The sequence below is a fragment of the Polypterus senegalus genome, chromosome 7 (assembly GCF_016835505.1).
Source record: "Polypterus senegalus isolate Bchr_013 chromosome 7, ASM1683550v1, whole genome shotgun sequence".
Lineage (NCBI taxonomy): Eukaryota > Metazoa > Chordata > Cladistia > Polypteriformes > Polypteridae > Polypterus > Polypterus senegalus.
The window spans coordinates 29,234,590-29,262,427 of NC_053160.1; the positions used below are offsets into that span (position 1 = coordinate 29,234,590).

The 27,838-nt window shown below is 40.1% G+C and overlaps 1 protein-coding gene across 2 annotated transcripts; it reads right to left on the reverse strand.

Moving 5' to 3' along the window:
• Positions 1 to 1,301: 1,301 nt before the first annotated feature.
• s100z (S100 calcium binding protein Z) lies at positions 1,302 to 27,086 on the reverse strand. 2 transcript variants are annotated; one of them, XM_039758009.1, is made up of 4 exons: positions 27,033 to 27,086; positions 26,818 to 26,904; positions 26,525 to 26,689; positions 1,302 to 1,544 (listed from the first exon to the last, which is right to left on the reverse strand). In XM_039758009.1, exons 3-4 carry the CDS (start codon positions 26,663 to 26,665, stop codon positions 1,386 to 1,388), a joined length of 300 nt encoding a protein of 99 aa, XP_039613943.1. In that variant the 5' UTR covers positions 26,666 to 26,689; positions 26,818 to 26,904; positions 27,033 to 27,086; the 3' UTR covers positions 1,302 to 1,385. The 2 variants fall into 2 exon arrangements, with proteins under 2 accessions (XP_039613943.1, XP_039613942.1); XM_039758008.1 differs by lacking the exon at positions 27,033 to 27,086 and having other exon boundaries at positions 26,818 to 27,017.
• Positions 27,087 to 27,838: the final 752 nt, after the last annotated feature.

Genomic DNA, 27,838 nt, shown 5'->3' on the forward strand with positions numbered 1-27,838 from the left:
GAAGACTAGTGTAGGAGCTGAGAGTCACCAGAATACCAACACCCAGGTTCCAACAGACTGCAAGTGGAGGACTGAGCTAGCGGGTTCTAAATGGAGGCCTCAGCTAGCCATTGATCAAGCCATTACAAACCTGAAACACCAGGTGGTGTGAAGAACCTAAACAGGGAAGACTGGGTTCTGCTGGGGAATTGCCCCTGTGATGATGTTCTCAGCTATAGAAAAAAAGTGGAAATAGCTGCTGGTATCAGAAGTAGTTAGGATGGAAGAAGATCTCTGCAGAGTGAAAGAAGTAAGTGGAGTGGAGGTGGAAGGACTGTTAGTAGGAAGGGAAGAAAAGGACTGTCATTGTCTATTTTGGTGCTCTGTTGTGTTGTGTTCTGGGGAGTGAGAAAAAGTGTCTCCCCACTGTAAATAAATAGTATTGTGTGTTACGTCTACGTCTCTGACTGTCTGTGTCAGGGTTGGGTGGCTGTACGCGTCCTGGGCTTCCACACCTTGCAGCTGGATAGGATATGCTGTAGCATTGGGTTTGGGGCGCTACATAGCTTACAAGTATTAGTGAAGCTATACCAAAGGCACTGATTGCTGGGACTTGGGAAAGTGTGGCTTTAATATGGAAACAAGTGTAACTTGCGGTATTTACTATAAATCTTTCCAGCTCAGTTGCCTATGATCAGCGCTTCCCAGGATATCCAACCTCTTTGCTTTTGTTGCCTTACTGCTTGCACTCTGCAGAGATCTTCAAGAGTGACCCTAATACCCCCACCTGGACTAGAGTCTAAACTTCAATGGTTCATGGGACTCGCCTCCGGTCCACAAAAACGCTTATGGCTTGCCCACCCAGGTTGTTTCCAAGTCCCCCCTCATTGCAATTTCTGGCTTCAGTGCTGTGATTGGACTTGGATGCAATTGGGTGGGCAAGCCATAAGCATTTTTGTGGACCGGAGGCGAGTCCCATGTACCCTTGAAGTTTACACTCTAGTCCAGGTGGGGATATTAGGGTCCCCCTTGAAATTTATCACAAGTTGATTCACTCACGATTGATGTAAGGTTCTCGTGGTCCCCTTGGAGGATATGATTGACAGTTGAACATTACCATAAATGAATTAGAAGCATTTGGTGGGATGGGGCCTGGCATTTGATTGGGGTTGCCCACTCCTCTGTAGCTTTGACCTTGGTACTCCAGGGATCCTCAATTGCATTAAGCGAGTTTGACGATTTTATGTTATAAAAAATTTGAAGCAGAAACGGTTATTCAAATTCATTTCAAACAGTTTAATTTTCACTTTATATATGTAGAGTTACAAAAAGTGTGAGCTCCAATGAGCTTACAGACTTTCATTCACATTTCTCTATGGACTTTTGGTAAAGTCTAACACAGCTTCTTACTTCCCCTTGTGCTTCAGCTGTTCTTCAAAGAAGTCATTGCAGGCAACGGTCAGTGCAGCAACTAGCACGACAAACTCATTGAAATCCACCTCATTGTCCTGATTGGAGTCCAGGTCCCTCATGATCTTATCCACCAGCCTGGGATCCTTTTGGGACTGAAAAATAAAAGATGACTGTCAATTAATAATTTCAGTAAGAAACTCTTCCAACTATGAAGTAATTTGAAGAGTTCTGAAAATAAATATTCACTGGTCTATCTGGGGTACAGTCAGGAGGCAATGTTCTAGTTCAAGTGTGGTACACTGGATGTGTGAGTGGGCCTCTAGAAGTATCTCTTAGAAGAGGTGGGTCCTAGAAGTATCTCTGAGACCATTAGAGAACAGAAAGGTAGGACAGCCGGGGCAGAGGGCACATCACTCAGTATACGCCAAGGCTGTCTGATGCTTCAAGACATAGATAGACAGGGATTGAGAGAGAATTAGGTTGTGGTGGGCAGACACGAAGCCAGTGAAGCCCATCAACAGGTCAGTAACAGACGATTGATAGAGTTCAGGGCTGCAGGTACACCAGGGATCACTAAAGGGAACATTAGCTCAAAGTTTCTGGTGTGGGACACAGTCTTGAGTCCAAAGTGGAATATCAGAGAAGGTCGAAGATCAGGTGATGGAAATGTTTTTTGGAAAAGGCAAACTCAAAAAACATTAAATACGTAATAAGTTAACAAAACTAGTAAACTAAGACAGAAAAATTGAGAAAAAAGTCCCAAACAGTGTATTAGAGCAAATTTTAAAAGCTAGGGTAGCAAAGAGAAACTCCCTATCCAAAAAAAACATGAGGATATGGAGTAAAAGTTTTTCTTTTTATCCTGCTTACTGTGGCAACATCTTAAATAACCACTGCACACTGACCTCGGATGTTGCGCTGACCTCTGTCACATGGTAGCAACCAGTCATGTGACAGGAAAATGATACAGCCGCAGCTGTCAAAATTTACACAAACTTGACATGTAAAAAATCTCCAAAATGGCAACAAAAAGATGTTACTGTCAAAACAATCAAAATAAATCAATAATGTTTTGAAAATGAACGAAAATTCAACAATAATACGTGAAAAAAAATTGCAGTATTGAATTCAATTAAGTGTGAGATCTTTTTTAATATCATTAATGAGCGCCTCAATTTTGTTCAAGATTATCCTTGTCTAAGCACCATTTTATGATAAATCATTTTTCTATGGTATGGAGCAGTAGCTTTGCATGCAGTGAGTCCTTCCCTTTCATCTCACAATTAAACAATTAAAAACAATGTGCATTTTTAGTGCAGGTAGACAATGGTCAGGTCAAATTGGGGAGTATACACTGGTGTAGCACATTGTCATACCCACCACATGACAAAACAGCTCGGGATCCCAGGTGGCAACCCCCCAGGCAGACACATGGTCCAGTCCCACCCTCAGGAAATGACCATCTATCTGCCGCAGCCAGGCATCATGTGGGTGTCCCCTTGGCCTGGTCCAGCTGCTCTGGTCTTCAATAATAAGGATCCTGTAAGTTGGATCACTCTTGGGGAATCGCGTCACGTGGCTGTAGTGACATAACTGATGCTCCCTTACAATGCAAGTAATGTGCCTCATTTGGGACTCCACGAGCAACCACTCATTCAACACAAAGTCAAACCAGGAATACCCAAGGATTTTCCGGAGAGACACAGTACCAAAGGAGTCCAGTCTTCGTCTCAGGTCACTGGATAGCGTCCATGTCTCGCAACCATATAGCAAGACAGGAAGCACCAGGACTCTATAAAGACTTGGACCTTCGTCCTATGCATTAGGTGTCGGGAGCACCACACACACCTTTCCAGTGACCTCATGACCCCCCATGTGCTTTCCCAATCCATCTACTGACTTCATAGGAAGAATTACCAGAGACATGAAAGTCACTGCCAAGGTAAGTAAACCTCTTGACAAGGCTGACACTCCTGACACTCTCTCCGCAGACAGACACACTGCTGATGGCTGTGCCTAAGAGGTCATTAAAGTCCTGAATCTTGGCATTTATCTAGAACACTCAGACTCCTCCCTCAGTCTCTTGAGAACCCCGAGCAGAGCTTTCATTGACTTTGCCGCCGATGCTGTGATCTTCATGGAGTCAATGAGTCTTTGAGGAAGATAAAACAAGCTAATAAATAAATTAGTCAATGCCTTTCTTGACTAGCACATGCAAGTAAAAATTTCACTGTACTCTACACACAATAATCACCCTATAAATGTGTAATATATAACATAAAAAAACACCCTAATATACATTTCACAAAGCTGTAAATAAATAAATAAATAAAATAAAAAATAAAAATAAAAAGAATTCAATGGGAGGTAGTAACTGTGGCAATGCATATGAAGGACAGAAGAAGCCTTGAACTTTAACTAAGGAGGTCTTCAAGATTCCCTCTTTCAACTGTTATACATGGCCAACCTAAGCCTAAAATTCCTCACTCCATATGCAGTAGATTGTACTACGCTGAAGACATTTTATAATCCATTCTTGTCTATTTTATTTTATTCTATGCAAATTGCTGTTTAAAGGCAGCCGGTAGTTTTGCTGCTCTAATTACTAAACACATTTTTAACAATTCATCTAGTATTTCTAAGATGAATCTAACCCCAATAACACAGAAATATAGTATGCCATAGCAAATGCCAAAATTGCATTCACACGTGAATGAGTTCTTAAAGGAACAAGTTATGTGAAACTATAATAAACATTTTATTATGATTGATTGATTACTGGAGTAATTGAGGAGTGGTTGAAGAGGACCTGTACAGACTGGTAACTAAGGTCTAACTTTGATTAAAACTGTGCCTATCAGCTGGCTTACGGACCACCAAGGGGGACCCAAGCACCCAGCTATCAAAACCCCACCCACTAGTTCTTGTTTTCCACTTCAACCTCTGATTGTGGTTGAAATTAAACCAGAGAAGAGTAACAAATGGCAGCACTTAAGGACAATCTAAGGTTCTCTCTACCACTGCAGTGTTGCAGTATCATTAGTTAATATCTAGCTGTGACTTCTACTCATTTTGGTGTGTTTTATGGTCTCTGAATTTTAAGTTTGGATTTTTAGCTTTGCAACCTGTTTTGCTTTGTTTTAGCTTTAATGGTTTGGCCAGGGTTCCTTTCTTGACTTATGTTTTTTGTCGTTTTCATTCATTCTTCAATTCAAATGATTTATTATCATTATTTCTGTTAATAGTGTTCTGCTCATTTGTCATTTAGTCAATATGATGTCACACACATGCGCATAGGACAGTGGTTCTCAAACTGTGAAAAATACATCTATTGAAACCAAAACAAATTAACTTAAACTACATTCTGATACTAGAAAAATAAATATAGAGTTAGATAAATGTCGATAAAAGTTAAGTAGGTATAATAAAATATGCATCTATGATATATCATTAATTTAAAAAAAAAACGAATTGGTATTAGTGTGCTCCTTTCAAAAAAACGTTAGGGGGGGGGGGGCGATTAAAACTGTTATGAAAACTCGGGTCGCAAATACTTAAAGGCTGAAAAATGCTGGCATAGGAGACAGTTTACTGGCTCAAATAAATGTGTTTTTCCCCCTCACCATGGGTTGGCGCTGTATTCTAATACTCTCTCTTCTGTCACTCTGCAGACCATCAGAAAAGCCTACCTCCTAGGACACATTACTTATGCTTCCGGCCTCCATGAACCCACCTATCAAAGATGTCATTTCGCCTCTAGTCCCAATGAGCTTACCTCTTGCTGCCTACCACCAATATAATGGCCATCTTAACTCCAAGTTCTCAGTTCTCTTTTGGACTCATATCTGTAAATACATATTGTTGTTTGTTTTGCCTCAACTTGCCAGAAACCTCCAAGTATACAGGGTGGCCACCCCAAATCTTGTTCTGTGTTCCTCAGTTTATTTTACAATGTTTAATGTATTATTGTTTTTGTTTAAAATATATATATATATGGTTGCAGTCTCTCAGTGGTATATTGGGTATGTGCTGGTTTCTGTGGATCAAGCCTCTTTCTGCTCATTTAAGCCTTTGTTCTTTTAATTTTATAAAGATTCTTGCTGACTTGTCTCTACCCCCAGCTGGTGTTTTCATGTTTTTTTCCCCCTTATAAGACATAAATAAGCTTTAAGGCTTATTTCCTATTTGAGGCTTAGTTGGACATTGAGCCTCCGATTTTCCTGGGCCAAGCTTGCCTTTGGTAAGATCTATTTTGTGGGTCTTTTTTGAAGGCCTCACTCCTTTGCTATTTTGTGGAACTAGAATCACAACACAAGGATTTTTGTACTTGTGTATTTTGTGCATTTAATCATTTAATTATTGGAATTCTTTGCTTTTCTCACATTTCTTCTGTTTTCCCCAGTTTGGGACTTCTTGGCATTTCTATCTGTTTTTGGAATTTTTCTTTTCTGTTTTGGAATTGCGCATTTTTGTTTTTTCTTTCTAAATGATGAATTTTGGTAACCTGGACATTGACACAAATAGATGAACACACACTAGCTTGGTCTGCAATAGAATTGGAATCCTGCAGTACTTCGTATTCCTTGCTTTGTACCCCAGTAAATACAAGTCATTGCCAATATACTAACAACCCACTTGTGCTTCATTCACTCAGAATATGGAACCAATGTAGGAAGCACTTCAAGTTAGAGAATATTATATCTGTGACACCTCTACATGATCACCACCTTTTTCCACCCTGTCAAACTTAAAGTTTTTAATGTTTAGAAAATGTTATTCAAAAGAAGTTAATTAGCAGCAAAAACAGGTTACTAATTAAGAAAAGGGTTAGAATGAAAACCTGGGCGGCATGGTGGCGCAGTGGTAGCGCTGCTGCCTCGTAGTAAGGAGACCCGGGTTCGCTTCCTGGGTCCTCCCTGCGTGGAGTTTGCATGTTCTCCCCGTGTCTGCGTGGGTTTCCTCCCACAGTCCAAACACATGCAGGTTAGGTACACTGGTGATTCTTAATTGTCTCTTGTGTGTGCCCTGCGGTGAGCTGGCACCTTGCTCAGGGTTTGTTGGCTGGGATTGGCTCCAGCAGACCCCTGTGACCCTGTAGTTAGGATAGAGAGGACTGGATAATGGATTGATGGATAGAATGAAAACCTGCAGCCCTCCAGAACAGGAGTTGGGGACCCCTGGTCTAAAACATGGCCCCAACAATACTAATTAAAGAAATGTATTTAACAAAAAAGTCCAATTTTATTCTTTATTTTACCTAACGCAATTTCTTGTATTAGGAATTTGTTATTGGGGTCAGAGCACAGGGTCAGCCAATGTAGAGCACCTTTGGAGCAGGATCTCTTTAGGCAGTAATGGGGATTCGCACCAGCAATCTTCCAGCTACTGGCGCAAATCATCAGCCTCAGAGGCACCACTCTTCCCTAATTCATCATTTTGAAAGTTCAAAGATATAGCAAAAAGAACAAAAACACATTTCATTTCTGTTTGGATGCCACTTAAGGAAAGAAATTAAGCAATTCAGAAGAACGATGAAGAAATATAGGGGAACAAATCTTAAAAAACAAGTCAATTAAAATGAAAGGAAAAGGAGTTAATTAGCAACAAAAACTGGTCACCAATTAAGAAAAGGGTTAGAATGAAAGCCTGCAGCCACTGCGTCCCTCCGGGAGTGGAATTGGACACCAATGCAATACACAACAGATTGTTATTAAATTTGCAAACCTTTTTATTTGTCATTATGAGATATTGAGTGTAAATTGAAGGACAAAAATGGCAAGTTTATCCATTTAAAATGAAATCTACAGCACAATAAAGTGAACATTTCCTACTCTTGTGGTATAGTGGGTCCACGGCTCATAAGAAAAGCCCAGTTTTTAAATAAATAATTGCCACACTCGCGGCTTATAGAGGGGGTATGGTAGTGTGGCTGGAGTGGTTCTCAGATGCTACATGAGGCGGGCATTTCCTCGCTTATGTGCACAGGTGAGGAATCGTCCGATCCGTAATTGATGCCGGGAGCTGCTAATCACCACACCTGAGCCACAAACCCATTATATTGAGTAGGAGGGCGACAAAAAGAAACTGAAAGGGGAAAGTGAACGGAAGTTAAGGGAGAAGAAGGCAGCAGGAAACTGAAAGCTTGTGTGTGCTTGCGTGAGCGGGTGAAGGTGGGCTCGCTACAGAGAGCAGGCAGCTGGAAGGAGAGCCCCTCAGGAGTATTAGGCCGACACTCTGGGGGCAACTAGAAGTGGTCACTCCTGCTGAGCGCTTTGGAGGAGCAGGACTAACTGGCAGGTGGTTGGCGGGAGTCAGGAGGCTTGGGAGGTGGCAGCCCCACCGTAAGCATCCTGATTTCTGGGGAACCTGTCATAGTCTGGAGAGTCCTACAGAGTCAGGGACCGCAGGGCTACAGACTAGAAGAAGGTCAGCTACAGGTATGGAGACTCCCCTGGTGCATATCCTGGATGGGAGAAGCAGGGGAGCCGCCAGTAGAAGAAGACGCCGGGCTTTGTTTTAAAGGACTGCTTCCAGCCGTAGTATTTTAACCTCGTTTTTATGGATTAATTCATTGAAGTTTAACCTCTTCACTGATTTTTAATGGATTATTTATTTGTTGACTTCTAGAAGCACTGCACTATTTATTTTGAACACTGTTTTTGGTTTTGCCGTTTTTTAAATAAAAGCACTTTTACACCTACACATCCGGTTACATTACCGATGGTGTCGGGATTAAGAGCTCCCAAAAGGAAGATGAGAGCATAGAGTAGAACCTGCATCGTCACAACGCCTACTGTAGGGCCATGTTGATTCAAAGTCCAAATCCTATGCCAGCAGAAATGTAACGCTGGACAAGTTGTAAACCCAACAGGAATACTCTTGGGACACAGCCACGCTCACTCATAGAATTTTTGGCTGAGGTGCCTCCTGTATGGCGTTTGCATTTCACCCCACGTTCACTGAAGATGTTATTGGGTCAAAAAATGAAAATTGCTCATTGGTGGGCTTTAGTTCAGAGTTTGCCCTGTAATGGAAGTTTATCTTCTCTGCCAACTGCTGTTATGGTAGCCTCTGTACTGGAGAAAGCAGACTTTTAAAATACATTGATGAAAAACAACACAATTACAGATATGGCTTTCAACTTTTTCTCATGGCTAATTGCTAGTTTCCACTGTTTGCAGCTCTCTTGTTTGATATGCACAATGTCATTTTAGTTTTGCTGCTCATTAGTGAGAGGATATTGTCACATAACAAAGGAGTGAAGTAAAAAAAAAAAATAAGAACTTCATGTTGCATAACACCGAAGCAGAAACGAGAAGCCACTGGACGTACTGCAGCAATTAATGAAGTAACTGAAATGTCAAGTGTGCTCTTTTTATGAGCTGCCTGCCATGCTCTTATCACACTGAGCTAATGAGGTAAAATGACGGTATATCTGAAAGCAACTGTAGAGAGTCATTTGTACTGAAAAGATCAACTGAATGGTTAACATTAAAGTTCAAATGACTGACATCTAAAGATACCAGAGTCCACTTTAACCTCATTTTGATTTGGCGATTTGATCAGGACGCACCCTTCATTTCATGTTTTAATGGCTTGGCCAGCATGACTGCGGCTAACAGCAACCCCGATCTGATGTTTGTTTCCCTAAATAATGATTAATAGGATTGGATGCCGTGTGATGAGTGTATTGTTTTCAAATATCTTAATTCCTTGCACTTCCTAAGTTCTTCATTTTTATGTTTGTTGGCTATTCTTAATTAACCTGATGTTGTTTGGTCATGTTAGTGTCCAAGGGTGGCTCTGTTCTCCTGTTTATCCATCTATCCATTCCGCTATATCTGAACTACATGGTCACGGGGGTCGGCGCAAGGCAGGAAACAAACCGCAGGGTGCACACATACACACTAGGGACAATGTAGAATCGCCAATGCACCTAACTTGCATGTATTTGGACTGTGGGAGGCAACCCACACAGACACGGGGCGAACATGCAAACTCCACACAGGGAGGATGTGGGAAGCGAACCCTGGTCTCCTTACTGCGAGGCAGCAGGACTGCCACTGTGCCACCCTCTCCTGTTTATACTCTCTAATATGTATACCTTAATAGAATTCTCCAAACCTCATACTCTTACCATACTGAGTGCATTTAAATGCACACCCATAATCAGATTACGCTAAATGACCCGGTTAAGGCAGAATCCTGGCTTACATGTACAAATAATCTTCTGGAGTTCTCCTTTGTCAAAGTGCTTCAACGTCATTAAACTGCACAAAGAAAGTTACATGTCATCATCCTCCACTGTGAATCCCAAAATACTGTAGGTATGACTCCTGTGATCATTTTCTTGTGTTTTATTAATGTGTTTAGTCAAACTGACGCTTTACTGATAGGTTTTTGTTACCAGATTTCACACAACCAACTGTTTTCTGCTTGGCCGTGCGATTGAGCCCTGCAAAGACCAGCCTGGTACGTGTGCTTCTTGCATTACACCCAGTGCTGCTGGAATATAATAATGCAGCTATTTTTACTTCAATAAAATAAGTATTGCATTAGGTTGCTTGTTGCTTTAAAAAGTAGTCAGACTTCTTAACGCATGTTACTTTTAATGTGTTACCCGACTGCTCTTGAGATTGTGTTGCTGAGTTTAGCACTGTATATTCAGCTCATTAACAGAATTTTCCGATTTCTAAAATATTAAGACAGATTATTTCAGCCAGGAGAAGGAATAATGCAAGCATTCAAACATTTGCCTCTGGAAATGTATTTGTGGACACTTCCACTTGTGGCTACTGAAAGCGTGTGCAAAGTAAATGGGTGTGCAGGCTGACAGAATACAAACAGACACACACGGACAACAAAATCATCAACAGTAACCCGGTTAAGGGTTTACATGGCCACATCATCGGGTTACTCGCCGAGAAATCGACCTCTGTTAACAAGGTTTCTCCAAAGCCAATAACCTGATCTCTCAACGAAATAAGAGTTTACATGGCATTTTAGAAGTCAGGTCTCTGTGAATAATCGGGTTATTGGAGCGAAAATGAACGCTCTTACTGTCAGGATTGACTGCCACTTAAGTTCATCAGTTCCTCCTTCTTTTTATATCTGTAACCCCAGGCATTTAGTTAGAGTACAAGAAGAGGCAGGAGTAAAATGTTATGTGTTTATTTATGTATTATAGATAATATACCCAAAATAATTAACAAAGGAAAATTAGTGTGACAAAAATGCCATTACAACCTGAAAGTGTTAGATAAGTAGTTTCAGGTGGCTTGTATACTTATAGTTACACTTGGTTCTCTTCTTCTTAATAATAATAATAATAATAATAATACATTTTATTTAAATACTGCCTCTTTGCTAGCTCATTGTCTGCATAGGGCCAAGCAGCATCCTGGCCTGAATAAGACCACCAAGAAAGAGATGGTCTTCTCCAAATAGAAGAATGTCAGAGAGAGAGAGAGAGTGGCAGAGAGACCAAACTTATGCCAATTCTTTGGTTTCCTGTTACACATCACAGATCAGTGAGGCCTTGTGGTAAAGAGTGACTCTCCTGATTCTGTGACCAATCAGCCACAACTCAGTCCTCCAGTGACCAATGGAATAGGTTGGCTCCCTACTTCACACCAGTTCATGTTTCAGGATGACACCATTCCATTGCTAGGCTAACCTCATTGCCCTTTCATCACGGGCTAGCTGGACAGTAAATTCTTGCTTTGGAGTTTGTGAAAGGGGCTACCTGCTTGCAAAGGTCTTATATGATTAATGGACTGGTTTAAACATTTATATTGTCACACATTAATTATAAATTTTCAATTATATATGCTATATGCTAGATATTATTCTCTGTTACAGATGTGAATGTATAAAAATGTGTGACCTGCAGTGGGCTGGTATCCATTATAAGGTTGGTTTCGGCTTGACCCTGAATGCTACTGGACTTTACCTGACTCCTCATCACTCAGTAAGGTAAGTTAATGAGAAATGACATTTTCATCCATCAAATATCTAAAATAATTCCTTTTGTAACATTGAATTCTGAACCAATTAAATAAACACTTCTTATAACAAAAACTAAAAAAAAAACACAACATGCCACCACTGAATGTTTTGGGAAATAATGGTAATTTAAGTACCTCCTCATTATAGCTTCTGCTTTGTAATGAACTATATAAAAAATAGGTTTTCTATCACACTTCATATAAGAGTAGCATGGTGGTTCAGTGCTTAGTGTTGCTGCTCCACAGATCCAGTGTTCTGGGTTCAAAGCTTGATGTTTGCATGGAATTTTCTTGTCTGTGTTATGCTTTAGGGGAAATCAAATTTTTGATGACTATATATTGGGAATTTTAGAGCATGGGCACACTTTGATTAATTTTAGAGTCATCCTAATGATAAGGAATTATATCCATTAGGTTATGATATTATGGTTCAGAGTCGACATAAAGGGAAAGTAAAAGGCCCCCCCTAATACTTATAAAAGAAAATGATCTCATATCAAACTAAAAAAAATATACTAAGAAGTCAAAAGTATTATTTTTAAGAAGACCCTAAAGCATTATTCATAAAAGACTTTCTTAAAACCCTATTAATATATCTAAAATGAAGCGAATATGTTCCTATGTTAAAAGGAATAAAATAAGTGAAAAATGTGCTAAAATATTTCTAGGCGTATCAGAAGCCATTAATAAAAGATGAAGTCTCTGAGGTCCATTGGAGGGGGTCTTTTGGATCCACAATAAATGGATCTAAAAGAGATGCTTGGTATTATTTTATTAAACATCTCAATATCTAATTGGAGAGATTTTGGTTACATATCTGAATAGCTGAGTAGTGGAATGGAAATGTATGCATGCCAAAAAAAACCTTTAACTCTAGTTGATTGATCATTGCAACTGCTTTTTATTGCATTTAGTTGATTTCATTGAAAGGCAATTCTATAATCCAACAGAAAAAATCATGTCTGTGGGTGGTGGGCTTGGCTGAGTTCTTTTTAGCACCTATGTCACATTATGGATTAGAGCTTCCATGTAACACTCATCCTGTATATCTGGGTAGTCGAAGGAAGGCATTTTAGAAAGGTTCAAATCCTCAGTAACAACTGTAGTATTTTTTACAGTGAGAAACCAATGACATTTATGTTATCTATTTTGGCATAAACTGCGAGTGCAAAAGTAAATTCCATAACTTGTTTTTCAATTTGAGATTAATCAAGGCCAATTTGTTGTGGAATAGCATTATCTTGGGAAGGTTCAGAATTGGCAACATGTCTTATACCATGATTCACAGCTGCTTGAGGGTGTTAGGTTAACTAGCAGTTCTAAACTGACCCAGTGAGGGTGGTCCAGCACTCTATCTAATTCTGGTTCCTACCTTGTGTCCAGTATTGACAGGATAGTCTCCAGATTCACGAGACCTTGAATTGGATTAAGTGAGTTTGAGAGAGTTTTTGCTTTGTGCCCTCCCTCCACGATAATCTATCATCTATGGGGAAGGAGTGAAAGCTTTAGATTTGTCAAAAATTTCGATCTCCAGTTTTTGACAGATCTCGATCTTTTAGGGTCCCTGATACCAAAAACTTCAATATCTCGATGATGATTTTGTGTGTGTGTCTGAGTGTCTTGAGGATGGTCTAGAGTTAAAATGGCTGCATGAAAAAATAGCAAACACAAAATTTAAGTCTGTTATGAAATGATGATGTGCTGATTAGCTTTTGTGCCAAATCATGAAAGAGAAAGAGGCACTGTAGAGGATCCCTCAAATATAGTAATCATGCGATTAATTATGAATTCTTCTCGTCAATTGCTGTCGTAATGACCTATTTTATGATCAGAAAGATCAGCATCAGAGAGATGAATAATTCCTAAAATGTTATAGAATAGTTCTGGAAACTTGGTTCCTAGGGCGCAAAGCCTACTAATGCTCACGTCTTAATTTTTTATTTTATATAAACAATAAATTTAAACAAATAAATGTTCTAATTGTATATGTTGAGTAAAGGTACCAGCAAGAGTGAAAGGGAAGGTCTACAGGACGGTAGTGAGACCAGCTATGTTATATGGTTGGAGACGGTGGCACTGCCCAGAAAGCAGGAGACAGAGCTGGAGATGGCAGAGTTAACAATATTAAGATTTGCATTGGGTGTGACGAGGAGGGACAGGATTAGAAATGAGTACATTAGAGGGTCAGCTCAAGTTGGACGGTTGGGAGAGAAAGTCAGAGAGGCGAGATTGTGTTGGTTTGGACATGTGCAGAGGAGAGATGCTGGGTATATTGGGAGAAGGATGTTAAGGATAGAGCTGCCAGACAAGAGGAAAAGAGCAAGGCCTAAGAAGAGGTTTATGGATGTGGTGAGAGAGGACATGCAGGTGAAGGGTGTGACAGAGCAAGATGTAGAGGACAGGAAGATATGGAAGAAGATGATTCGCTGTGGTAACCCCTAATGGGAGCAGCCGAAAGAAGAGTAAATTGTAAATAACTTTAGTCTGAAACACTGTAAACGTTATGAATAAAGTATTACTATTATTATATTATCTGGCTCAGGTGTAGCTCAACCCTGAATTGGATTCAATGGCTTTGATAATGTAAATTTCTTTTTAAAAATGATTTCATGTTATAATTATTACTATCCAGCCACATATTACTTTTCTAACACACTTATCTAGAATCCCAGATTGCCAGTATCTATCCTGGTAGGAATGTGTGCAAGGTGGTAACCGACCATAGGCACTCTTACTAGACCATTCATCTAACCGGCAAATCTTTATGATGTGAAAGTCAAACCAGAGTAAGAAATATGCACATACAGTACAGGAGAACATGATAATATTACTAATAACTAGGGGGCTCTATCCCCTGCTTGCTTTGCTTGCCAACCCCTGGGGGCAGGTGCTGGCACCCGTTATCTTGTGGCTGAGCCGCTCGAAAGGCATCGGTGGGCCCCTCCATTAGAGAAACTGATTGTACTTAAAGAGTTGGTATATAGAAGAGTATGCGGGGTGCGAGAGGAAGATGGTTTGGTCCTTAATTATTATAGATAGAAAATCAGTTAATTTGGGTATATTACTACATCTGCCTATTTTGAATACCAATGAATAATAAAACATAGTAAAAAGTAAAAAAGTAGAAGTAAAAAAGTCAAACATAGTAAAAAATAAATAAAACATTAAATTACATTCACACCTTATCAGAAATAAACTTATGAACTTACTTTATCCTCTAATTTACATTCTATAATCATGGCTTTTTTGCGTTTCTCTTTGCATGTTTTCGGGATATTTTTCTCTTTTCATTTATTGGACGATTCCCTTTGTTCTTCATTTTTGTTATATACAGCTCTTTTTTGTTCATTTTCTTTTTTTCGATGTTCATTATTAGCTCTTGCTGCCTTTTTCCTATTGCGATCTAAAATTCAACGTTCTTGAACAGATAATTTGCTTTTCTGCCTTGCCATTATAACCGACTGCATTGAAAGGCGAGTTAGCAGCACTGAGACTGTCACAGGGTGGTACAGAGAGAGAATGTGCGCAGTAATGATTGGGCGAGTGGTGTGGAGGGGAGTGGTCAAGGTTGTATAGCGCAAACACGACGGAAAACGTTTTAAATATTATAGAGAGATAACACCACCCGCCTGTGTGAAGATTACATATTGTCTGGGCTTTTCTTTAGTTACTCTAGTTTTCCTTCCCCATTACAAATGGACTGGTGACATCACTCCCTGCACTTCTGATCAGGTCATCCACCTGAAGCTCAGTATGTTCGAGCCCAGCCAGTACTTGAATGGGATACCTTCTAGGAAAAGCCTGGGCTGCTACTGGAAGAGGTGTTGGTGAGAGCAGTGGGTGGGGGAGGCTTACCCTGTGATTTGTGTGTGGATCCCAATGCCCCAGTGCACTGATGGGGATTGCTGTGCTATAAATATTGGCCCATCCCTCAGATGAGATCTAAAATCAAGGTCCTGACTCTTAGTAGTCATAATAGATCACTGAGCATCTTTCAAAAAGAATTCCCTGGCTAAATTGTCCACCACAGTCTGGTCATTCTGGACCCCTAATCATTCCTTGTCCCTTATTGGCTAACTATCTCTCTCACCCCTTCACCAGCTAACAGCTAATGTGTATATTCAAATAATGGTAATGGTTGAAGAGGCCCCCCACTGTCTATATAAAGTGCTTTGAGTAGTGAAAAAAGTAATATATAAATATAATAAATAATTAATTCACATGGCTCAATATGAGTGTACGTGATTGTGCTTTGTCTGGGGTCAGTTTCAAGATAGGAAGTGACACCACACAACCCTAAATTGGAGGACAAGCTTTGAAAATGGATATATGGATGGCCTCAAAGAATCCTGCATAGATTTGTTATACAAACTTAAGTCAGAATGGAAGAACACAAAGTACAGCACAAAATAAAAAAGCAAAACTAAAGCTCTGGAGTCTCTGTCTGTGTGCCTATCTGTAAGGGCTCAGTGTCCAGTCAAACAAGTATTAAAGTAAGTGCAAACCTCCTGCCCCTCTCATCCAGGTTACCCTACTGCAGCACTCCCCTCCTTCCCTCATTCTCTCTCTCTCTTAACCTATGACCTTTCTTCCTTCCTCCAATTGAAGGTTTGTCTTTCCTCTCCTGCCTGCTCCACACTCAAGGGGCCTCCACCCTGAGGAGGCTCTAAACCACTTCTTTGCATCACTTCTGAGATCAGGGACAACCCTATATTTGCTCCAAGAATACCAAGCTATTTTCTCTTGGTGCCTTTAAACCCCTTGAGAACCAGGTTTCCATGGCAGAAATCACGCTACCTTATCTCTCAGAGGGCCGGTGATGCTTACTAGTGGAACCATGTTTCCCCTGTCAGCCTGAAGGTGTTTCAAATGCTGGTATTCCCTCCTTGACCTTCCTATAAAGCTGAAGCACTCCCAACAACATGGGCATGCCTCTGGGGTAGCAGTTATCAAGGAAAGCATGAGAAGCTGCACCCTGTAACAGCACTTACCAGGGGATCTCCCTCAATCAGAAAACGCAAAGGTTTTCAAATACATCCAGCCCAGACAACAAAGATTTTTAAGATATACCATCTATATTTTTTCTGTCAGCACTTTATCCAGTTCGTTGGTTTGGGGGCTGAAGTTTATCCTGGAATCATCCAGTGCAAGGGCTGGGATCAATAATGGATTCTGTGCAAGCGCACTGCAAGAAATACCAAATTAAAACGGTTGAATGTAAGCTTGTTTAACAACGACACTTAATGTAGCAGGTTTATTTCGCAACCCTCATCCAATGACCCTTTATTAGTAAAATGCTTACCATGTAAGTTATGCAACTGTCTCAGGGTCAAATTGTGAATCAGTGCTAGGGAATGAATCATGAAATGTTCTGACTTAATGTTCAGTGCATTAGCTGCTATGCTGCAGAACATTAAGGGAATTGTGATGAGAACAGGCCATTCAGCCCTGTCTGTCCTATTCACCTACCGTAGATCAGGAATACGCATATTACATCCTGGTTGTCTGCAGTGGTGGCAAGTTTTCACTGTAACAAGTTTCTTAATATTTCTGGGGGGGATGTAGCTTTGGTCATCTTGCTGGTTACAATTCAGAATCCTTAATTGCCTATTTTAGTTTTAAAACTGCTATATTTTCTCAACCTGCCATCAGTTAATAATGAGGTGCAATTGACAAACGAAGTACCAACTCTCAGGACAACGTGCTTCCATTTAAACCCGTGTATGTGCATCATGACGTATCTATGTTAATAAAATGGTTAGAAATAAGTTCTCAGAAAACAAAAAATATACATTTTTGTTCTGGAAGGTGGAAAGCACTAACAAGCCATATAATTAAATAGGAGGTTTTGCTATCTGCTAGGCCTGCCCACTTATAATTATTAGGCTGGTTGGAAAACCTGCTGCCACTGCAGACCTCCAGGACTGTAACTGAGGACCCCTGACCTAGATTGTCCAAAATGAACTCATGTTGAGACCTGAAAGTCCCTAAAGTCCTACTCTTCTCAACACTACTTGGCAATTTATTCCATGTGTGAAGAAAAACTACAAAATACTGGTGTAAAATCCATCCATCCATCCATTTTCTAACCCGCCGAATCTGCCCTTAATATTTTTTATTTTTAAAAAGACCTTTATTGTGAACATAAAAAAGAAAATATTAACAATATACACAGTCAAATGACAAACAAACCCAATTTTCAGAGTATAACAAAAAGAGTCATATATCAGACCACCTTCACCTGCCTGTGCTCTAATTGGAAAAACACAAAATATGTAACTAAGTCTGTCTTAAATGTTGTAAGTCTCCTTTGATAAAGTTGTCAGCCAAATACAGTATGTAAATGTATCACCAAACATCCTATTAGCCTTCTTAATTGCTTTTGTACACCATAATGAATCCACTTTGGCCCTTGGGTACTTCTCTAACATTTTTATATCCTTCAAGTAATACCCTACATTTATTTACATTACATTTCATTTGTCACCAATCCGCTCAAACTTGTTTGCTGTCTAAATCCCTCTGTAATAATTGAACTGACTCTACAGTATCTGCCTTTCCACCTAGTTTGGTATCATCTGTAAGCTTAGAACATTAGAACAATCTTCACGGAAAAGGCCAATCAGTCCAACAAAGATCGCCAGTCCAATACACTTACTTCTTCTAAATTATCATCAAGTCAGCTCTTGAAAGTGGCTAACATCTTACTGTCTACCCCTCTAATTTGCTAACTTATTCTAAGTGTCTATGGTTCTCTGTGTAAAGAAAAACTTCGTAATGTTTGTGTGAAATTTACCCTTAACAAGTGTCCAACTGTGTTCCTGTGTTCATGATGAACTCATTTTAAAATAACAGTCTCAATCCACTGGATTAATTCCCTTCGTAATTTTAAACACTTCAATCAGGTCTCCTATTAATCTCCATTTTCTCAATCTGAAAAGTCTCAGCTCTTTAAATCTTTCCTTACATTTCATCCCCTGTAGCCCTGGAATCAGCCTAGTTTCTCTTCTCTGGACCTTTTCTAGCACTGCTGTGTCCTTTTTGTAGTCTGGTGACCAGAACTGCTCCCAGTACTCCAGATGAGGCCTCACCAGTGTGTTATAAAGCTTGAGCAGAACCTCCTTGGACTTGTACTCCTCACATCGTGCTATATAACCTCACATTTTGTTTGCCTTCTTGATTGCGTCTGAACACTGTCTAGCAGTTGATAGTCCACTGTGACTCCTAAATCCTTCTCATAAGATGTACTTGTGATTTTTAGACCTCCCATTGCATATTCAAACCTAACATTTTGTTTATATTCTGTCCTGATCATTTAAATGTATTAAAAAAAGAGGCAGCCCCAGCACTGATCCTTGAGGGACACCACTTCTAATATCATCTAATTCTGATAAGGTTCCTCACACCATAGCACTTTGCTTCCTGTGTTTGAGCCAATTTTGTGCCCATCTACATACCATGGATTTAATTTGCATTTCTTTTAGTTTGATCTCTAAACTTTTCTGTGGTACGTCTACAAAAGCCTTTGCAAATAAAGACAATAATATTATATGCACCTCTCCTATTGTATGCTTTTGTTGCTTCATTGAAGAATTCCTGCAGTCTTCCTCGTCTGAACCCAAGTGTTTGCTAACACTCCTGCTCTTGATGTGTGCTGCTCAATGTCTTCCTTATCAATTGCTTCCGTTATGTGATGAACCATTCAGCTTACTGGCCAGTAGTTACTTGGATCAGGTCAATCGCCCTTTGTGTACGGCAGTATAATATTTGGCAGCCACCATAATGCTTACTAAAACCAGTCAATCAGTTATTCCCTGTATTGTATAGTTCCTTTTTAGGTGACTATCATCACAAAGTCTCTCACATTTGAAGACTAGTAAACTTGTATCCTTGTGGTTTCAATTCTAGTGTCCCAGGCCAGATCGTCTAATTCACATTTTGCCACCAATCACCAAGTGGGCTATTAGAAGGCCAAAGCCAAAGCAGCTGCTTACTTCGCTGTACTGTAGACCTAAGAGCTTTTCATTTCAGTATATACTAAAAAAGAATTTAAGCATTTAATGCTTCTCCCTGGTGTTCAGACCGTGCTAAGTGACTGTGATATCACACATGGAGCTTTCTCTTTACGGAATAACAAGGAGGCTTTTTTCAAGGCATTGCCAAGCCTCTGTGGAGTAGCATTTAGAGTGAATGATTTGCACTGGAAAACGGTGTTGCAGCCTCGGGGGGGACAGAGGTGGCCTCACTGAGGTAACTGCTAAGCATTATAACAGGAGGAGACCTGAATGAACTTTGGATGCTGTAGCAAAAAAGGGAAAAACATCTCAGACCATGAGCACCATTTCTGATCAGTAAAGGAAGCCGTTTACATGACAGGACTGAGGAAGTCAAAACAAGAAATTAGGTAATCGACATAACATAATGTAAAACACATGAGTAGGCAGCGTAAATACAAAACTGGAGAAAGTCTTTTAGCCTTCTAATTGTAACTGATCAAAATGAATGAAACATTTCAAAGGTAATAGATAGAACTTTATTTGTTCTCAGGGGGAATTCTGACTTTGTACAGAAGCTTTTTAAATAAAAATAAGGAGCTTCTGTTAAAAGGTCACTGCTTGTGCAATGTCAGGAAGTGTATAAATATTATGTATCTAATGAAATAAGGCATTAGAAGTTAGAAAAGAAATGCAGTAATAAATTGTGATGTAATTATAATCACTGTGAAATGCACTATATAAAGTAATAAGTAATAATACATTCAATATGCGCAGCCTGCACACGTGACATTCAACATAAGAATGTGCAGATTAGAAATTCTGAAGCCACTGCATACTATTTTCCAGAATAGTGTTTTTTTCTCTTTAACTATTATTATATATTTGGCTAAGGTCTTAACTCCTAAGTGTGACTTACAAAATGATGATACATTGCAATTGTTTAGATATATTTTTAACGAGTGGAGCACTTGCTTAGGGGCACACAGTGAATTGGACAAGGAAACTGAATGGATAACCTTGAGAGTTAAAGTCCAGTGCCTTAGGCAAAACACCTCCCTGCCTTCATCGAGCTGCTCATACGGACATTATAGCCAGGGTGAGATTCACCCCTGAAACCCTGACAGGGTAAGTGGGCATCTATAATCTTCTTCTTTGAGCTGTTCCCGTTAGGGGTTGCCATATAAGATCATCTTTTTCCATATCTTCCTCTCCTCTATATCTTGTTCTGTTACAACCATCACCTGGATGTCTTCTCTCACCACATCCACAAACCTTCTCTTAGGCCTTGCTCTTTTCCTTTAACCTGGCAGCTCTATCCTTAGCATCCTTCTCCCAGTATACCCAGCATCTCTCCTCTGCACATGTCCAAACCAACACAATCTCGCCTCTCTGACTTTGTTTTAGAGCTGACCCTCTAATGTCCTCATTTCTAATCCTGTCCATCCTCGTCACACCCAATGCAAATCTTAGCATCTTTAACTCTGCCTCCTCCAGCTCTATCTCCTGCTTTCTGGTCAATTCCACCGTCTCCAACCCATATAACATAGCTGGTCTCACTACCGTCCTGTAGACTTTCCCTTTCACTCTTGCTGATACCTTTCTGTCACAGATCACTCCTGACACTCTTTTCCACCCATTCCACCCTGCCTGCACTCACTTTTTCACCTCTCTTCCACACTCCACGTTACTCTGTACTGTTGATCCCAAGTTTTTAAACTCATCCACCTTTGCCAACTATACTCATCCTCACCATTCCACTGACTTCCTTCTCATTCACACACATGTATTCTGTCTTTTTCCTGCTGACCTTCATTCCTCTCCTCTCTAGAGCATATCTAATACAAAATATAAAATACTTGGATCCGATCAGTTCAATTCAGGGTAGCGGTGGACTGTAGGCTGTAGCATCTGGTGGTACCAGACCATTTTAGGGCTCATCAGTACCAAATGCATCTCCTAACTGTCTCAGAAACCAAAGCCTCTTCTAGCAGAACTGAGTATGGCACAGGAACCAAACCTGGACCACCTGTCATTCTACTGCAGGACAGACACCACACTATCTGTTGTCTTTCATCAAGTCATTTTCCTGGCAAACATCTAGTTATGGAGTTATTGCACATTAACTAAGATTCAAGCAGAAGTTAAAAACAAAGCCAGCATAAGATGCCAACCCATTAGAAGGACACAAGTGCACAGACCTATATGTACTTATATGACAGCAATTCAAATGAATTTAATTTATTGAATGTGTATTATATCATTTACAGGAAATGGGATTCTCAAAAGAAAAGCCACATCCATAGTAACCAAGCCAGGAATCAGGCCCAACTCATTAGAACTGTGAGGCAGCTCTGCTACCCATACTGCCACCATGCTGTCCCACTAATAATGAGACTCTTTAGAAATATACTTATCAATATAGGAGGACTCTAGGGACCTTCAAAACTCCACGTGACGTTACTTTGAAGAAGTTAGGCATGTAGGGTTGGTGTGCTTTTTTGAGCTGAATGGTCTGTTCTTATCAAAATAATTCTAATGCTCTGATGTGGTCTTTCTATTTAACATCATATTCCCAAAACCCTTTTAATCCCATTATTGGAGATCAGAGCATATCTTAGCAGCATTGGGCACAAGGCAGGAACCAAATCTGAAGGAGGAGCCAGTCGTTCAAATGTGATTTTATAAATAGTATTCAAGAGAAGTCATAAGTGATATTCTTACAGATAGATAGGTAGATAGATAGATAGATAGATAGATAGATAGATAGATAGATAGATAGATAGATAGATAGATAGATAGATAGATAGATAGATAGATAGATAGATAGATAGATAGGCACTATAAAATAGATAGATAGATAGATAGATAGATATGAATGGCACTATATGATAGATAGATAGATAGATAGATAGATAGATAGATAGATAGATAGATAGATAGGAAATTAGAACTGAAATAGCATGATATGCGAGAGCTGCTGTGGTTTACTAGAATATACAGTATGTTAACACTCTAAAAGAGAAAGCATTATTTACTCTTGATTTGATGAGAATGTCTCAAAGTGTCTCATGTTGAACGGAAATGTGTTTTTTTTTTTTTTATTGCCCCCTTTCGTGATGCAAGTGTTATACGGACTTATGAGTCATGTTGCCAAATCTGTCACAGCAGACAGGAAGAGCACAAGAGATGGACAAGGCTTTCAACCCCAAACTTGAGTCATGAGGCAGCTGCAAAGACAGATGTAGGGTTGGAGAGAAATGCAGGAAATGCAAATAATAATCAAACCTAAATAACTCTGGCTGGGTGACAAGATAGCTGTCCTTCCTTTTGAAAAGCTGTGTTCTCTGCTACAGTAGAACTCCATCACAAGTGTATTCGATTTAACACATTCTAAAGAAAAGCAAATTAACGCTCAAGGAGGGAAAAGAAATATCACCGAATCAGTCAAATGTAATTTTGTTAAGTGCTTTTCAGGATGAACATCTCCCCAAAGACCTTTTCCACTGTACCTCACATTTGACACAATTTACGGAGATAATCTTATTACTCTTAGGAGGGAATCAATCACTTAGTCTTATTTTATACAGTAGTGGTAAAAGACTGCCAGTACATAAAATACCCATCTGGATGAAAACAAGCCCTTCAGCTCAGTGCAGCTTTTCAATTCACCGTCGCTTTATGTTTCCAAAACAAAATCAAGTTGAGACTTAAAAACACCCCAAAGGAGCAGTTTGTAACTACACTGCTAGGCAACTGGTTTAATATATGTACAGATATACTACACAGAAATGTGTTCTGTGTAAAGTCTTCCCATCAGCCTCTGCCTGTGCCCCTGTGCCCTCATTTAAAGCTAAAAGTGGCTGTTAAATGTGTACATTCAAGTTTTTGATCTTCAAAAAAATGAGTGAATGTTTGAGAGCAATGTGTGAAAGTCCCTTTTTGAAAAAGTGATGCAATTTCCAAAGTCATATGTAAGAGTTATTAGAGACGGTCGTCATTTTATAGAGTACCTTTCACAACAAGCACTACTACAAAAAGTATTACTGGTCAAGAGTAGGAGGTTCAGTGACTTGATCAGGGAAATATGGTGGCCAGCAGGGTTGATACTAAATAGCTAATCATAAAGCTTCCAGTGATTAAGTTGGGTACACTTTGAACCTCAAGGTTGTGGCTTGACTGCACCCTTGTTTTTGCCTTTCATGCTCACTACCCTGGCACTTTTAACCTATGAAAAAGAAGACTTCTGAAAACCTAGCCTCACTGCTTTGGTGTGGAAGGCTGAAAACGCAGACTCTAATTGCACTTTGACTTGTTTGTGCTCATTATGCGGACCTTCCCTGATTGGTTCCTGCTCATTACACTTATCTTATTACCTGATTGGTCATCCTTAACAGACAATTACAAAATGGCAGCCTCAGAAGTATTACCTTCCATGGCGCTTGTTGTGTTGCTTAATTGCATACATCTCAATTAAATTCTGTACAGTTTGAATGCTGCATACATGCATATACAGTAAGAGGCGATAAAATAAATACAAATAATTTACTGGTCAATACAGCTTTGCAATAACTCCCATGACCAGTGGTGTCACCAGCCCTTCAAGGATTGCCAGTATTGGGTAAGGCATCTATGCTGCTCAGATGCCCAGTTTAGGTGGACAACTCCATCATATGCAAAGTTGGTCATTTTAGTGTGGACAGAGATACTTTTGTAAGCAATGTGAAAAAGCTACTGTGCATATAAAATGTTTAAAAACTCCATTTATAAATGAAAATTTGGTAGTGAGGACGTAGCCTCACTCATTCACTTACACATGGCAAATTAGATTGGCTTGACTCTGCTCTTAGTGCAAAGTGCCGTCATGTGCTGTTTATTAGAGAAAAAGCCTTTTATATAACAGACACCATGTAGTGCTCATAATGTCCTGATAATGCCAACATAACATTCTCATCTGAGGTGTTGCCATAGCTTTACACTTTTTAGTGCCATGTATGTTAGATGGAAAAGTGGGGCAGCACATTCCAAAAGTGGCAAGGGGGCAGGAAGTGGTCCAACCTAGGAGTTTTCACATGGTTTCACGGCTTCCGCCCTTGGAGTTTTTGCGAGTTCAAAGTGTGGGTTTCTAGTGAAGTTTTTGTGCTGTCATCCATGCATGTCAGAATGGGGCACGGGATGAAGTGGGGCTGGGCTCTTGAAGATTGGGGGGCTGCAAGTCTATAGGACTGAGTAGAGGGGTTCTCTAAAATATTAGTGGCTGAACTTCTGAGACCTGTAAGCCTCCATTAACTACATCACTGATTCTCTTTAAATTTAGGGTCATGGGGTCACAGGCACACACACTCAGGGCCAATTTGGAATTGCCAGTCGACCTTACCTGCACCTCCTTGTGTTTGTGGGATGAAAACTGGAGTATGTGGAGGAAAACCCACACAGACAGAGGGAGAACTTGCAGACACCACATGGACAACAGGGCACAGGACCCTGGAGATAGCAGCACTACTGACTGTGCCACTGTGCTGCCCTTCACACTGAACAGCATCTTAGTAGTGCTTTTTGTGAATAGCATTTAGCACCTTTTTGAAAATGCAAGCCAAGGAATCCTACATGACATGCTCAGTTAATCAACAGGCCAATAAATCATCCATCCATTGTATTTAATGTTTAACTAAGTTCAGGGTCATGGAGGTCTCAGCCTATCTCATCAGGACTGGATCAGAGCTGGATGGATCGCACTCACTCACACAGCGACCAATTTAGAGGTGTCCTTTGAGTTAGCTTGTATTTTTTATGATGTGGGAAGCAAACTGGAATACCAATCAAAAAATCCACAGGGAGACCATGCATACTCCACACAGACTCTGATTCAGATGCTGTCTTTACTTTGCTGCCCTGCCACACATTCTAACACTGGACTCTGGAGCTGTGAGGCAGCAGTGCTAAACAGCAAATGAATGTATCCATTTTGTATTGTGTCCATGATAAGAACAGAAGTGGCAATCTTAGCCACTTGGGCAAACAAAAATCAGTCAGTATACATGCCTTGAGTATGGGGAAGGTGTTATATAAAAAAAATGTATTATTATTATTATTATATTATTAAGAAACAGCCGGGGACATTAATCTTACACTTGCTGATGCAATTTATTCAACTATTAATGTAACTTTTATGTCATTTGGAAGTGGGAGGAAAAATGAAGTACCCAGAGAAAACCCAACAATGACACAGGCAGAAGATGCAAAATGCACATAGACGGTGACTGGGCCGTGATTCAGTCTCCTGGAGCTGCCATGCCACGTTACTTTACACCATTTAACAATAACACAATGCCATCTGGTAGAAACTGAACAAAGTCAAGGTACATACTGTAGGCTGTCAATAAAGGTAGCCAGAAGATGCCACAAAACTGAATGGCTCCTATTAACATACAGTCATTCTGTGAATTTTATTTTTATTAGAGGTGTGCGTTGAGCACAGACACAAGTCTATCACAAGTCTAACATCCACACTCACTCATCACAGGTTAACATAGTTTCCAATATACAGTTTTTATATTAGCCTACATGTTTCCTTTGTATTAAACACTATTTTCAAAATGGTTAACCTGCATGGCACATAAACTGACATGGCAGCTCAAATGTGTGTTGCTTGTTTGCATCTTTCTGCTATACTCTGTGTCACCATGCCTCACATTTCTTAATAAATTGCAAAAGCTATTTTTACATAACTGTTATACTTGGAGGAGCTGACATTCAACACAGAATAAATGTTCCCCGAAGGTAGAGTTTGTGTGTGTGTGACTTTGTATGTTTATGTGTGTATGATCCCAAAGCTCAGAGGTGCTTCTCAGAAACCCACCGAAGACCGTGCCTTTTGAGTTTATCTTTAAAAACTAATTAGATGGTAAGTTGTACAATGCAGCATCCATGGCAGGCTAGACTTAACACTGAGGCTTTGGTGTGTGCTTTTTTCTGAAGCAGCAGAGTTGTGAAGCTGCCTATTATGTTCAAGTGTAGCAATTAGCATAAACAGTGTCGAGCTCTGATTAATGATGATGATGATAAGGGCTGCAAGTGCTATGGCATCACTGATGCCTGCCATGCCACTCCAGGCCAATTAGACTAACTTACCGCCAGAAAGTCACTCAGCTCACAGTTGAGCAGCTGCTTAAGTTCTCCCTTGTTGAGCTTGTACTTGTCCCCCTCCTTGCCAGAATAGCGGTGAAAGACATGGATCAGTGCGTCCATGGCTCCTTCCAGATCTGATGGCATGGTGAAACAGGAATGGAATTGAGGCTGAGGGATAAAGAAACAGAGAACACATAGCATGGAGTTAAGGCTGTAAACATCTTTACCAAATAAAGTAAGCAAAAGAAACCAGCAAAGAAAAGGACTGTGGACTTGAGAAAGAGTCAGAGACTTACCAGACTTCTGTTCAGTAATAAAAAAAAACTGATAGCCGGAGGAGTGATGATCACTTATAAAGGGATTTCCAGCGATGAAGCTCCACCCTGTGGTACGGGAATTAATTAGTTCCATCGGTGAGCAACCATGGGCAACCTTCCATTTTAATTAAAGTTATCCTTTCGCATGAAAACAAGACGTGCTGTAATTACCCACGATCCCTCTGGTGCTTTACCTCCTGCTTTTGCTCTTGTCAGGAACAGGGAAATGGCAGGATGTTCCAGTGCTCCTTTCTGCTCCAGCTACTTCACTAAGGAGACGGGGCTGGGGTGGACTCATTAATGCGGTGTACACCCTAAAAGAAAGCTGTGCACATGCAGTGGCAGGAAATTAAGTCTTGATGTTTCCCTCACATCCATGTTATTGCACAGTAAGCTATTCAGCTAACTTTATGTTTCAGACACTGGCTGCATTTACTCCATGAGAAAAAATGCTATAATTAAAGGACAAAGTGGTTGCCAGAGGACTGAAGATAGGCCATATTGTGAAATGATGCCCCACTAGTGATATAGAAATGTGTTGATATGAAAAAGGTTACCCCCCACCCAGTCTTTGAGTTCTGTGTTTAATATATCAGGATATCACTAACAGTACCTAATGTAAGGTTTATACAAAAGCTTTGTCATTGGTTATTCATGTAAAAGTAGCCATGTGCAAAAAAGTACTGTAATACACCCCAGGATTAAGTAGTCTTTTTTGGCATCATGTAATCCTTTTAGGTGCTTCCTGTATAATGCCTATGGCGTATGGGCAAAACAAGAAATGTGCGATGCACAAAAAAATATATAAAACAGTTTATAAGTGCAGTTCTTTGCACTTTCCCTTTATAAATCCCAATCAACATGAATTTTAACGCACATGTGCGCACCTACATCCCCATCCTGACTCCTCCCAGAATTCTACCTATTTGAATATGCAAATCAGTATAAATAGCCCCTTCCATTCAGTCTTTTGTTAAAAGACAATGGGAAAAAGCACATA